We start from the raw sequence: 13,115 nt of genomic DNA, 5'->3' as shown, positions 1-13,115 counted from the left end.
CAATAGCGCCTTCTTCCCAAAACAACATAAAACCGAAAGAAACGCTTCGGATGGTGTAGATATTCCCGCAAGGGTTTATGATAGCACAGTCCGACCACACCCGATTAACCCACTCTTGCTCCGAAAAGCGAAAGGATTTGACCGAAAGTTCTTAATCCCGTACAGATTCTCGGAGGTTCTCGTTTGAACGGAGACCGTTTGCTCCCGTTCGTAAATCAACAGGATTGTTTTGGGATAAGCAAGCGATAAGGAGAAGGAAGGGGAGAGAAGGGAAAACGGGGAGTGAACAGTAAAGGAGAGAAAATAGAATGCTAAAGTAAACACAATCGGGCACAATTCATTAATCATTTTTGAAACAAACTTCCGAGTCTTTTATGTCCTTTCGTGAGACGCACGATGGAGGCGCCTGGTCGGCGACAAGCGATCAGGATTTTGAAGGGGTGCAAGGATTTGTTTAGTTAGTGTCGGTTGGTGGTGAAGTTTCATCGTCTGTCCCAGGAATTATAAGATCCCTCTCTCAAGGTTATCAGTGAAGAAGCGACGGCAAAGATTAAGCTAGCGTTTCGCTTAAAATTTAGATGTTTTGTGTCATTTTTTAAACCTGAACTCCCGTACACGTGTAAATAAAAGAGGTTTTCTGAGCGTGTTGAACAGAATAATTTAAGAATACAATTGAATTTACAGCACCTTCAGCAAAGGTCACATTGAAAAGGGAATTACCCGTTTTGTCGTGCTTTATAAAAATTGCAACGTTATTGCCAAAAGCCTTGATAACAGCTCGATAAGACACAATCAATACATTCTTTTGTTCGGCACTATAAACAAGAGCAACGGAACACCTTTTTTCCCGACTCCAAACGAAATAAAAAAAAACAGCTAGAAAACCCTTGTTTGGCGTGAAAATGGCCATCATTATTAGATTAGAGTGACACCTTCAAGGTCCCGGTGTCGGGGTCCATTACCGGTACACGAAGGCGCATAAACCCAACGTCTGCATTACAACAGTGGCAGCCTACCAGCACCAACAGAGAAACCAGCGCACGAAGACGATGGTGCTTATCTTTCGGCTTTCAGCACCAGCAGCAATCCTTTTGCGCTCGATAATAGGATGGCTTCTTTTACACGCGCGTTGTTTGGTTGGGGCGTCGTCGGAGCTTCTTTTTTGCAATTTTGTATCATTTTGTTACCTCGGTTACCACTTACCGCAAGTCGCAAACGGCTTGGATACTTAACAAAAGGGTGTACAGAAAACAGTACACAGGAAGGGAAAGAGCAAGGGTTGGTCCTGTCCCCAAAAAAAAATGCTCAACTCGCTTCCCCAGAAAAAGGGCCGAAAAGTGAAAGTCAACCGATGACAGCGGCATGACATTGCGAAACATTTTTCCGACGCACAGGACAGTTTAATGCCGGCACGCAATCCACCCAAACCCGGGGTTGGGTGAAGCCAACGAAAGCTTCACCAGAGCATGTCTTGCGTTGAAGAGGGGTGTTACAGTTCCTTGGAAAGACCGAAACTCACTCACTCACCGGTTCAGTTCACCGATGAGTGGTTTCCGGTTCGACTTAGCGTTTGAGGGAAGAAAACGTTAAACGAAACAAAGAAACCCCACCAAATAGCGCCAAAAAAGCACCCACGAAGCTCCCAACAACAAAGGAAGCAAACGAACACACAACTGTCGATAAAAATCATCTGCCGAACACTGTTTTTCCCTGGGCTTCGGAGAAAGTGATTTGGATTTTTGGTTTCGTTAAATGGACGGTTTGATGGTTTACCGATGCGCCGGTCCCATGCGAGCGAGCGAGCTTAATGTTATTTTGTAACGGGTGAAAACGGCACCAGTTTTTTCTTTTAAAATGTCAATGTCATTTTATGTGGCACTCTTTTTTCCCAAAGAAAACACTGAGGGATGTGTCTTTAGGTGGGTTTCCATACGCGAACAGAATGACAATGAGGTTTCATGAGAGGAGTTGGAGTTTCTTCTGTTCGTTGTGGGTCGACATGTTATGCATTTATTGGAAGGAAGAAGCACTTGATGTTTCTTCGAAGCATGGAGAAAAGTGAAATGATGTTTCAGTTTATGTTGACAGCTAGTACATGAAGAGGGTTCAGCGATTAGAAGACGTAGGTTGACGTGAAACGCTTGAAACGCTGTAAACGCTGCATGTGTCAAACAGCGGTCATTTGTAGGATGTCGATAGTGTTGTTCACTTAGTTGCAAGTAAAATTGGAAAGAAGAACAAATTATAGTGATTTATTCGAATTTTGGGTCTAAAAACTATAATTTGTGCTAAAATTAATATTATGAAATCAAATAAAAAGAGCAATTAACTCGAGGTTCTCGAAATAATTTTAGCCCGTCAAGCATACTTTGGGGCTGTTAAGCAAACACTCACCTGTGTGTACGTCATCCAGCAGCATGGCTCTACCTGATTGGAGTCAAGTCCCCAGAAGGATAGTTCTTCCTCGAACAGCGGCCCACAGACATCGGTCGGATAGTGCAGTTTGCCCGTGCTAGAACATAGAGAAGGGAGAGAAAAGTGAGCACAATATAAACACCAGGACGAGCACGATAAATGATGGAAGGGTAGTAGTTTTTTCTCTCCAAAGGGGGACATTCCCAAACACACACACACACGAACGAGGACATTAACGTTTATTTTCCCGCACTGTTTTCCGGACAGGTGAACAGCGAAGGGCATGTGTATTATTACCGTCCCGTCGTGTTTGTGTTACACTTTTTTTGCAGTGTTTTGTTTTCCCTTTTAGTCTATTTTCCTTGAGCACAAAATTCAACATGTGCCTGAGTTGGGTTGATAGTGGCAAGCGTTTCGTTCGTAGATTCACCAGCAAGGGCGACACGATACATGTTTACCTTATTTTACCAAACATCTACACAACCACCGAACATACCGTGTGTGAAGTGAGTGAACGGTGTTTGGCGTACGGGAGGCAGTAGTTTTTATTCCCATGGAACCTATGAGTTCCAGGAATCAGAAAGGGCGCATAGGAAAATAATCATGCCTAAAATAACACTAGTGAAGACAATGGAAAGTGACCTGGTAGAGAGAGTTCCGCCCATCTCGTACACAGCCACATGTCAAACGCTGCCAGCAGTAGCAGCGGCAGTGTCTGACGATGGTGATTATGGTAATCATGATGTTGAGCGCCATTGAACGGTGCATATCTGATCTGAATTTTATCGGATGACATAGTGCCGGTATAATTGTAATGAATGAACGGAAATTGTTGCGTGGAAAAATAATAATGTGAAACATTCGTTGGAAAAATGCCTCCCGACTTCACAAAAAAAAGAAGGAAAAACCTGTTCGTGAAGTAATTTTAGCTAACAGAGCAGGAAAACTTTTCTCATTGAGCCGTTACGTTCTTGCAGGGGAAATCTCTGCCTGGGGCAATGAAACTGTTCGACCTTAAAGTAGGGTGAGAAGGCAAGCTAGTGTCCTCCTTTCTTTTGTGATAAGAGTAACAAAAAGGCAAATGAAAGAACGCACCGTTGTGTGAGCGGAAAATTGGCAAACGTGCCGTATCGCGGGAAAAACCCAACGGTCCGCAGTCATAATGCGTAAGATGTAGTTGTTTGTCGATGCGTGTATGCGTTGGGAATGGAATGGAGTTTTAGTTTAATGAAAATGCGGACTAGTAAATGGGCTAGAAAATGCGCCTGTGTTTGGTGAAGCTTGCGATTAGATGCTGAGATTTTTATGAGAAATTGACATTTGTGTTGAGGTGGTCTTAAAAGAAAAGCTTCATTATTGTCAGACTGGTGAACTAAGTTTAAGCTAAACATTTATTGTAAAATATTTGCCATAAATTATTTTATTTTTGCCCAGAGACAGCAAAATTGAGTTAAATTTTTCAGATGAATTTTGAATCGCTCTTTATAGGAATTATTCAGTACTTCCCTGACAATCAGGAATGTCGAACAATTAACCACCTAGTATGTAAGTGTTATTATTTATTTATCTCCAATCATTAATTATTTGAATTAATAATTTGAAATGCTTTATTCTTTTTCATATTTTCATGACGACGTTCTCATGATGCTGGGGGCATTAACTGACCTGATTTTTTCATAAATTTCCATGCTTTTGCTTTGGCCTACATTTTCCCTTTTTCCTCGTTCCTCTTACCGGGAGATAAAATATAAACTCAACGTGCAGTTTCATTCAAATGCAAATATAATACGCTTATCGATCCTGGTCAATACATTACGTCACTGCGTTCAGATGCGTTCGTAAAGCCTCACTCCTACCGGAATGGAACATCCATCCCACATTTCCCGTCCTAGGCCTCGCTTAATGGACCTTTGGCCTGTTTGTGGAAAGCACTCGACAGGAATTTGCAATGAGCGAAGTTTTTTTTCCCTGTCCCTGTTCACTTAAGAGCCAACGAATCAGAAGAAAATGTTGACAAAAAAGTCAACCGACCGATCCGACGAGAGAACATGGGCGCAGAAAAAGCCACCGAGAGCTGATAGCTGAGCTGGAATGTGACCACGAACATTCGAACATCCGGCTTTGCGTGACGACTGCCCGGAATGGCCGCACGGCCTGTGGATGAATTAAATCACGTTCGTGTGTAAAATTTATTCCCAGTTTCCCGGCAGCAGGTCGGTTCGCTTACAGCCGTCGACAGCATGCCTGTATTGATTCACCCGGATACGGAGGCCTGCCAGAAGGACGAACCTTGCACAGTGTTTGAGAAAGTTTCAACGCAGCTCTCCGGGTCGTTCCCGCATACAGTACAGGGCGCGGTTTTGTGCAATCGACAGTTGGAAAGCGTGTCACAGGCACTGGGCTCACCCCCCTGCCAACGACCAACATTATGCAGTTGGGAAGACGGAAAAACGGTTTAATTAAAAGTTCACCATCGACATTCTTGGCGGTGGTCGGTTTCTTTAATTACTCGCCCGGTTTTTCGAGCACGCCATCGGTCTTAATGCCGTGTGCGAGCGCGTGACACACGGCGAGGCATTTACACCGGAGCGAGAGTTTCTTAAAGCTCCGGCAGCAGATGTCGGACCCGATTAAGAAGTTTTTCGCGCACCGCACCGGAGGGCGGCTCTTCCTCGGGTGCACTTAAACCGCCACCCAAGGATTGAAAGTTTATGCCCGGCTCTTGGAGGGTTTGAATAAAAATGCATTAAGAACCGGACTTTTTTGCACTAAAGTCCTCTTTTCCATGGAAGCATAGTAAGGTGGAATGCACCACTTCAGGTAAGGGGTTCGCTGCCGGCTCGAGTCACAGTTTAATAAGAAAGTTTTAGCTTCTAATTTTCTATTGCTTCATTATGAGCGATTTGCTGTTGGGGAAAGTTTTTCGGCTCACGGAAACCTCGGAAGTTATCAGGGGAGGGATAATAGTGGGGCGAACAAAATGGTGGCTAAGAGAGTGATAGTTTGTAAGTGGCACCAGGCGTAAAGTAGGATGCAGCCTTGAAACTTGAAAAACAAAGCTCGAGCTAGGCGATGCAGCAGATCCTTTCAGGTTGATTAAAAATACGAGCAAAGAGGGTTTTAATGAATGGAAATTTTAAAGAGCCAACAGGGTATCAAAAGCAGGATGAAATGTTTCAAATAATTTAGAAGTCAGATATTGCTTAAAATTTATAATTAAACACCAAAATATGCCATAATACTTCCCAGTCTCGGAGAGTTCCCCATTAAGCCACCAAATGATTTACGCTTAAAGCAATATCTAAAAAACCTGCGGTCGATAAATGAACGAAATGTTATGGTGCAAAACTCCCCGCTTCGACGAAAACTTTGCCCATTGTATGCACCAGCGCTCCGGCTTATTGCTATAAGATTTGTGTGAGAAACTGGGTAGCAGGTCATTGCTACCCTTTAGTTGTTTTTTGTATCCGGCACCGATGCTTCATTGCTCTACTCCTTAGATGCTAGAAGCGCATGAAGTTGTTGAGCAAACTGGTTGATGGAAGCAGACGGACGAGTGTAAAGATTTGGCCAACAATAAAGAGGGCAACGGCAACAGTATTTTACAAATTGGCAGCAGCTTGAGGGCAATATTGAATTCGGAATGAAATAGCGCGCCATGCTTGGCGACTCATTTGTATTCTGCTGCTGGTCTGGTCTGGCCCGTTTTGGCAGATGAATGAAACAGGAAAGGCCAGAAGATTGAATGGTTGACTTGAGAAAGCCACTCGAATTGGGTGTTATAGAAAAGTTCGAGCCGTACGTAACCGATTTGTTCCGAGGTTTCCGGTTTTGTGGTTCTGATGGACGGGAACAAAGGGCAAGAGCATGAAAATTGAGATACAAAGCAAAGGCAAATCGTTGGGAGTTACAGATACAGAGATAATACTGAACAGAAAATAAGAAATGTAGCGTAATTTTAAGAAACTTAAGTGGTTTTCTGGATGAATGGGATGGAAAGACGAATTAAGGGGCCATTCAATTCAATTCCTTAGAAAAAGACGGAGCTTGAGATTGGTTTTCCTGGTTCTTTTATACTATTCGAGGTATATCCGTTTGGTGCCGTGACCAGGGTACACAAAAAATCCCGTGTTTTATTAAATTCAGAGATTCTGATTGCATCTTTTGAATCAAATGAACGCATTGATATGATCTTTGCACAATAGCCAATTTAAAATTCAAACATCTGCCCGAAGAAAAATGGAGACGCCCAGTACTTTATCTCCTAATACACTCTCACAGCCGCTGGCCCTAATGTGCATGATAATATTTATTATGATTGAAATTGCATCGCATGTCCCGAAAAACGAATCGTGTACGTACCGGTAGTAGTTGAGTACTTGCGCAAACACCCCCGGGTGCCGATCGAAGAAGTACTCGTTCAGGACGGGATCATAGTTGCCCAGTGCCTCCGTCAGTCTCGAGAGCCTCGTGGCCGGGATCTTCTTGAGTGTCGCCTTGTACGTCTCGTGCCGTATGCCGCCAACGTTCAGAACCACCCGGTTCTCTGAGTCCATGTTATTCATAAGATTCATTTCCCGGGGTTTTGGAGTACCCGCACGCTCACCAGTTTGTTTATACCTATCCTATTCACCTGCCCCGGGTCCACGCCAGCACTGTTTGCCTATCCAGATTGTGAGCTGACTCTTTGAAGAGTGTACGCGTGTGTGTATACGTGTGGAAGCTTCTTGCTTCCACTGTTTTCCCGGAAAAGAAAAAAAACGGGCTGGAAGAAACCCTCCCGGAAATGGTGCTTTTGAGCAGGTGATGGACGCAGCTAGCGAATTGGCCGGTCCACTTCACCATGCAAATATTGGCAAACGGGGCGCCACTGTAGCTTGTTGCTCGCTGTGCTCCTTTGGCCCGTCGTTGTGCGTGGACGTGATTTTATTTTGATCTGCAGCATATTAAGCAACCGGGCGAATGCCGTCAAGCGTCACGTACGGGACACGGCTGAAACTAGATACGCTAGCAAAAAAGCTTCAGTGGTCTAGCTGTCCAGCCGCGGGGTTCTGGTCGTCTTGATTTGCTTGTAGCGACACGCGATCTTATCACGTTCCCAAGACGTCTTTCTCTCTCTGTTTGTGTTTGTGCTTGTCGGGCTCGACCCGTGCGCTTATTAGCCACGGTCGATATTATCTGCTTTCGCCACCTAATTCCTCGACCGTTTGGGTGTCTTCATGAGCGCGTGTCGTGTCTTCGATTTCGTTGCCCAGATAGCGGATGCGGTTGCCCCCTGTCGGATGTCCGAGCCGTTGGACATTTAATTTTTCCAGTAATTAATCATCAGCTGCTAAGACGCTGAGGAGGGTGGACACAGCAAACGTTGCAGACTCATCCTGGGCTCGGCGTAGCGCCAGCTTCGGGCTTCGTGATTGGCATGCAACGACACATCGTACACATCGTCCGCCTTATCCGGCGATACTAGTGACCTCTGGTAGTGGGCAGAAGAAGCAGCAGTAGTAGCAGCAGCGCGAAGATGCGACGATCCGTCCTACATTCATCCTGGTGTGGCTGATACGTGCAAGCGCATCGCTATCCACCGATGGCAGCTACGAGAGCTGATACTGTCGCCACAGCTTACACCATGTATTACGGCTCAGCATGACGTTTCCGTGTCACGAGCGTATCCTCTGGAAGGCAATAGAAGGAAAAAAAGGAGAGAAATTGATTATGTAGCAGATAAATTTTGCACGCCAGCTTAATGCGACGCAAATGGTGTGTGGGATTAATGTTTGCGACGAATTGAATTACTGCGACCGGATGGAGCAGGTGGACCACAAGCGTGGGTGAAACAACTCCCTAACATCAGGATATCAGTTGCATAAATGCATTTAACCTACAAAAAAAAAAAAGAGCCCGTACTTGGATACGATCATTGACACTGTGTCGCATCCACACGGGTCCCGAGAGGTCCCGTCTGCTCATTAATTATACCGTAAGGCATACAGCTTCAATTAATACGCAGCAAATCCGGCAAATCGTTGTTGTTGCTGTATGAGTCCTTTTTGGAAAATCGTTTCTCGGACTGGCTGAGTTTTTGGGGCGGGTGGTAAAATGATTCATAGCGCTTTTTCGAAAAGTGTGCCATACACTCACGGTCTGGGTGATTGAAAATTATCTCAAACAAACAGTGTTGCCGCACCAGGCGCGTGCACTTAATGAGATTAAATAATTGAATGCACCAAATGACCGACGTTCATTAAGTAATTAATAATCAATGCTTATCGTGTCAACACGTGTCATGAGCAGTACACAGCACACAGGCATTCGGGGTAGAAAAAGTAGGGTAGTAGGAAAAATGGCCGTTTACCATATGTGTGCTGTCGGTTCGTTCGTCGGTTACGGTTGGTCAACTTTTGGGCAACAGGCAGATGTGATGTTGGTGATAGGAAATCATTGATGTGTGCGTACACGTGTGCGTTCAAAAATATTCGAATCGCAGGAATCGTTCGTTAGGAGCTGTATTTTTATTGCGTTCAATGTTGTTTGCTTCGAAAAGCTGCCATTTTTTAAAGATTTTGTTGTGTTTGACGATCAGCTTTATGAAATTTGCCTAGAAGAGTTAGAAGCTATGTTTCTATACGTATTTCTTTTGGAAAACTTATTTGTTGTAGCTTATGGCATATATGGAGACAGGCAAATTGTATCGCCTAAAGTTGTGCAAATATTCCTAGAGAGTTCAATTTTTGCAATCTTTCTTTCAGATAATAAATCAGGAAGTTTACGCCTTATAGATTTTTACCCTGGGAATCATAATTTTCTCCTGAAAGTATGCAATACTCATGATAAAACTTTTGTATCTTGGCCTTTTGAGCCACCGTTCAAAAAGGAGCAGGGTGTTTAGATAGTTAGAACTAATTTCCTTTAAAATGAACTGTTTTATTGATATTATTTCAGTGTTTAACGCAGGAACTATAATAATTTGTAATGATAGCTCCTGAAGGTATGCAAGTTTTAAATTGTAATATCTAGTAACCTGTGGCTGGTCTTCACCGCCTTCCCATGCGCAGGCCTGACTCCTTGGTTACGTGTAAAATCAAGTCACAGAAAGCAAAAAATGGCAGGCCGAGACCTCTCGCGGTTGTAGTGCCAAGGAAGAAGAAGAAGATTATTTAATATTTTATTCATTTGTTTAAGTTCATCTTCAAGTAAGTTGAGAAGAAATCAGCATCCAGGACAGATTGAGAGTGAAATGGAATTGTTAAACTTCCATCGTTTACTTGCGGTTTGGTTCCACGGTTTGCATTCCCTGCGAAGTCGCATACTGCGAAATCATAAATGATTTATTCGTCGTTCCATGGTCCTCTTGTCCGTGATTGTTGCGAATCTGCTTCCCTTACCGTTAACTTACAGCACTGACACACTTTCCGCGATGGATTGAGTTCATTTGGTGTGCCTCACAAAGACAAGCGGTCGGTTTTCATCTGGTTCGGCTTGATAGCAAAGCTTCTACTCCTTTAAAACATTCCTCACACTCGACAGCACCACGAGCAGCACCCCACCGGCCGCTGTATGCGACTTGCCGGTGCAGTTATTTCTGTTCGTTTATTCTTCGAAAAGACTCTTGGGGCGAAACTCTTTATAGTCGAGCTTCACTCGGTGTGTGAATCCTTTGATCCTTTTGCGCCAAAGCGTACGGAACGTGGCTTACACAGGCATGGGTGTGACTATGATAAACGTGAGGTTGCTTCAGTTGGTAAAACACGGCTCGAGCTATATTGTGTCAGCTGCTGAGCGGTCTCAGGGCGTGTTAGGACATTAAGAACAACCCCACCGGGACAGCTCGAAATGAAACTTCGCACACACGCACACTGTCACTGTGGGTTGGGAGCGGAGCGCACACGGACGAAAAACGCTCCCCTTATCATTCGCTTCCGAGAAGTAGATTTTTTTCCCTCTTCTTCAGCGAGGCCGTGGGTGGACGAAGCTTTAACAAATTCACGAAAGATAACACCGTATCATCACCGGCGTTCATTGACTTTTGCCACCTTGCCCATGTGTGTATATGTTGCTCGTCCTCCTAGCTTCTGTACCTTACCCAAAGCCGTGACCGTGTGGCCGTTGTTGTTTTGCATAATTTTCTATTATCATTTCATTATGCGCATGTTTTGTGCCACCATTACCGCACCGACCGGACATTTCTAGCCCGCGCGATCGTCCGTCATGTTTCTCGGGACCGCTCCGTTCCATTCCGCATGTGAGCGAGCGTTTCACTGCGTATGTGTGTGTGCGTCGTGTGGTGTTGTTTTTGCAAACGCAAACAAACACACACACACACACACACACACACACAATCACTGGGGAGGCTGAGAGAGCTAGCTGATACTGTGTGATTGGTTTTCCGCAGCTCACAACGAGAGAAGGAAGTTAATTTTCATCTTCCGACGATGTTTTCGAGCCCATTGTTTGTTCGATCGGTGGCCTCTGGGTACATGCCGGGCCGGATATCAATATCTGTTGCCGCTGATATCTGATGTGGTCAATACCAGGAAGGAGAGGGTGGGAAGGGGGGGGGGGGGGTAGGAAGCGAGCTCGGGGAGTTGTTTTTCCCCGGTAAATGTGTTGTACACGCACGCGGTAGGTTATTATTGTTGGTGGTAAACGAGTTTGACGAAGCTTCGCCCAAACAATGGGTCATCATCATTAGGCATTAGGCTTTTCGGGTGGGATTGTTTTTGATTGAATACGGTTTTATTGCATTCCGCAGCTTGAATCTGTTTTGTGCGGGATTATGTTAGAAAGGACAATGACGCTCGCTATTATTTCAGCTACAGTGATGAACATAATTATACGAAGGATCTTTCTTTGATGAATGAATGAACAAATTTGAACGAATGTGCAATGAAGTCATGATATAGGAGTATATTTTGAAAAAAACATTAAAAATATTAAATAAAAAAAAATTATAAGTATAATACAGTGAAAATAAAACAAAATGTTGACATTTTTTTCTATTTTAATTTATGTCTTAAATTTACTTAAAATCAAACAAAACCAAGACATCCTTTATACCTGGAGCTGGAAAAATCGTACTGTCATGTTCTACACTGTACCGGAAGATTGAATGTAAATAATGAATTAGCACCTATTATTGATGAGATTTTTGTGGAATTCGGACGGAATTATATGGACACGACACTTCAGAGAGAGCTACGCTTACGAACTAACTTTATTAAGGATGGAAAAAGAAAAAGAAACTATGTACAAAATGGCTGCTGAAGGCGCCAAAATAAGAACGTCAAAAATGACAACAGCAATTGTGCAGGGTTTGCACGTCCATTTAACCGTATGACAGAAATTGTCACTCAACACCCCTGCTCAATTTCTGGAACTTCGCACTCCAATCTCCTCCACAAGACGCTTGAATGCTACAGGCGGTAGCCCCTTCGTCATGATGTCCGCCAACTGCTTTTCTGAAGGAACGTACTTGATGGTTATGTCGCCACGTTTAACTTGTTCTCGGATGAAGTTGAACTTTATGTCGACATGCTTCATTCGACGACTATCCCGTGGCTCTTCCGCCACGCGCATACATGACTGGTTATCTTCGAAATATGGCACAGGTTCTTTGATGACAACTCCGAGATCTGCCAACAACCTTTTCATCCATATTCCTTCACAGACGGCCGTGCACAACGCAACAAACTCGGCCTCAGTAGAAGACAAAGCCACTGTTTGTTGCTTACGCGTTAACCATGCCACTGTACCTCCAAACACTCGCAGGATGTAGCCACTCATCGATCGTCGATCGTTGATATCGTTTCCCCAATCGGCGTCTGAGAAAACAATCAAAGCAGGTTCAGCTTGTCCTCCTTTAAACTCGAGTCCCACATCAAGAGTGCCTTTCACATAGCGCAAGATGCGCTTTAAGTAGCACCAGTGTTCATTCGTCGGACAGCTCTGCAACTGGCTAAACACGTTCACTGCGGCACATAGATCAGGCCTCGAAGTGTGGGCAACGTATGCCAAACACCCAACCAGCTCACGATAAGGGTAGTCCGTTCGTTCCGCTTCAATTCCTCTCTCCAGCTTCAGATGGCATTCGATTGGTGTGGAGACCGGTTTACAATCTTCCATGCCGAAACGCTGAAGAAGAGACTCCAAATATCCTCGCTGAGAAATCCTCATGAACCGCTTCTCCACATCCCTCTCAATACGCATATTAAGAAAGCAGCTCACTTCACCAAAATCCGACATCGCAAACTCGTTCTTAAAACAGCTCTTGATCTCCGAAATCGCCACCACATCTCGTCCAACGATGAGAATATCATCGACGTAGAGGACTAGGATCATTCGTTCGTCATTCACCGTTCGCACGTACAAACACTGATCGTTTTCGCTGCGCTTGAAACCAAGCCTGGTGACGAACTGATGGAACCGTTCGTTCCATGCACGAGAAGCTTGCTTCAGTCCGTACAAGGCACGATTCAGACGGCAAACAAGTTTCTTCGATCCTATGGACAGTCCTTCCGGAGGAACCATGTAGATTTCTTCTTGTAGTGTTCCGTTAAGAAACGCCGTTTTCACATCAAGCTGATGCACATGCAGACGTTCCTGGTTTGCTACGGCTAGCACTGTCCTTACAGAATCCAATTTGGCCACTGGAGCATACGTCTCAGCATAATCGTAGCCATAACGCTGAGTAAAACCACGAGCTA

At 44.5% G+C, this 13,115-nt stretch overlaps 1 protein-coding gene across 3 annotated transcripts in view; it reads right to left on the bottom strand.

Moving 5' to 3' along the window:
* The window catches only part of LOC118517144 (potassium voltage-gated channel protein Shaw-like), an 84,369-nt gene that overhangs the window by 16,782 nt on the left and 54,472 nt on the right, over positions 1–13,115 (bottom strand). For all 3 annotated transcript variants that reach the window (XR_004908264.1, XM_036063003.1, XM_036063002.1), the window contains exons 3-4: positions 6,778–8,087; positions 2,395–2,512 (exon numbers count right to left, since the gene is read on the bottom strand). Coding sequence is in view for 2 of the 3 variants with exons in the window: in XM_036063003.1 (XP_035918896.1) it covers positions 2,395–2,512; positions 6,778–6,989 (330 nt within the window). In the remaining variant the exon portion in view is untranslated. The remainder of the gene's footprint in view (positions 1–2,394; positions 2,513–6,777; positions 8,088–13,115) is intronic.

The sequence above is a fragment of the Anopheles stephensi genome, unplaced genomic scaffold (assembly GCF_013141755.1).
Source record: "Anopheles stephensi strain Indian unplaced genomic scaffold, UCI_ANSTEP_V1.0 ucontig53, whole genome shotgun sequence".
Taxonomy (NCBI): domain Eukaryota; kingdom Metazoa; phylum Arthropoda; class Insecta; order Diptera; family Culicidae; genus Anopheles; species Anopheles stephensi.
Note: the sequence above shows the minus strand (reverse complement) of the source record. Positions and strands in the feature narration are given on the sequence as shown.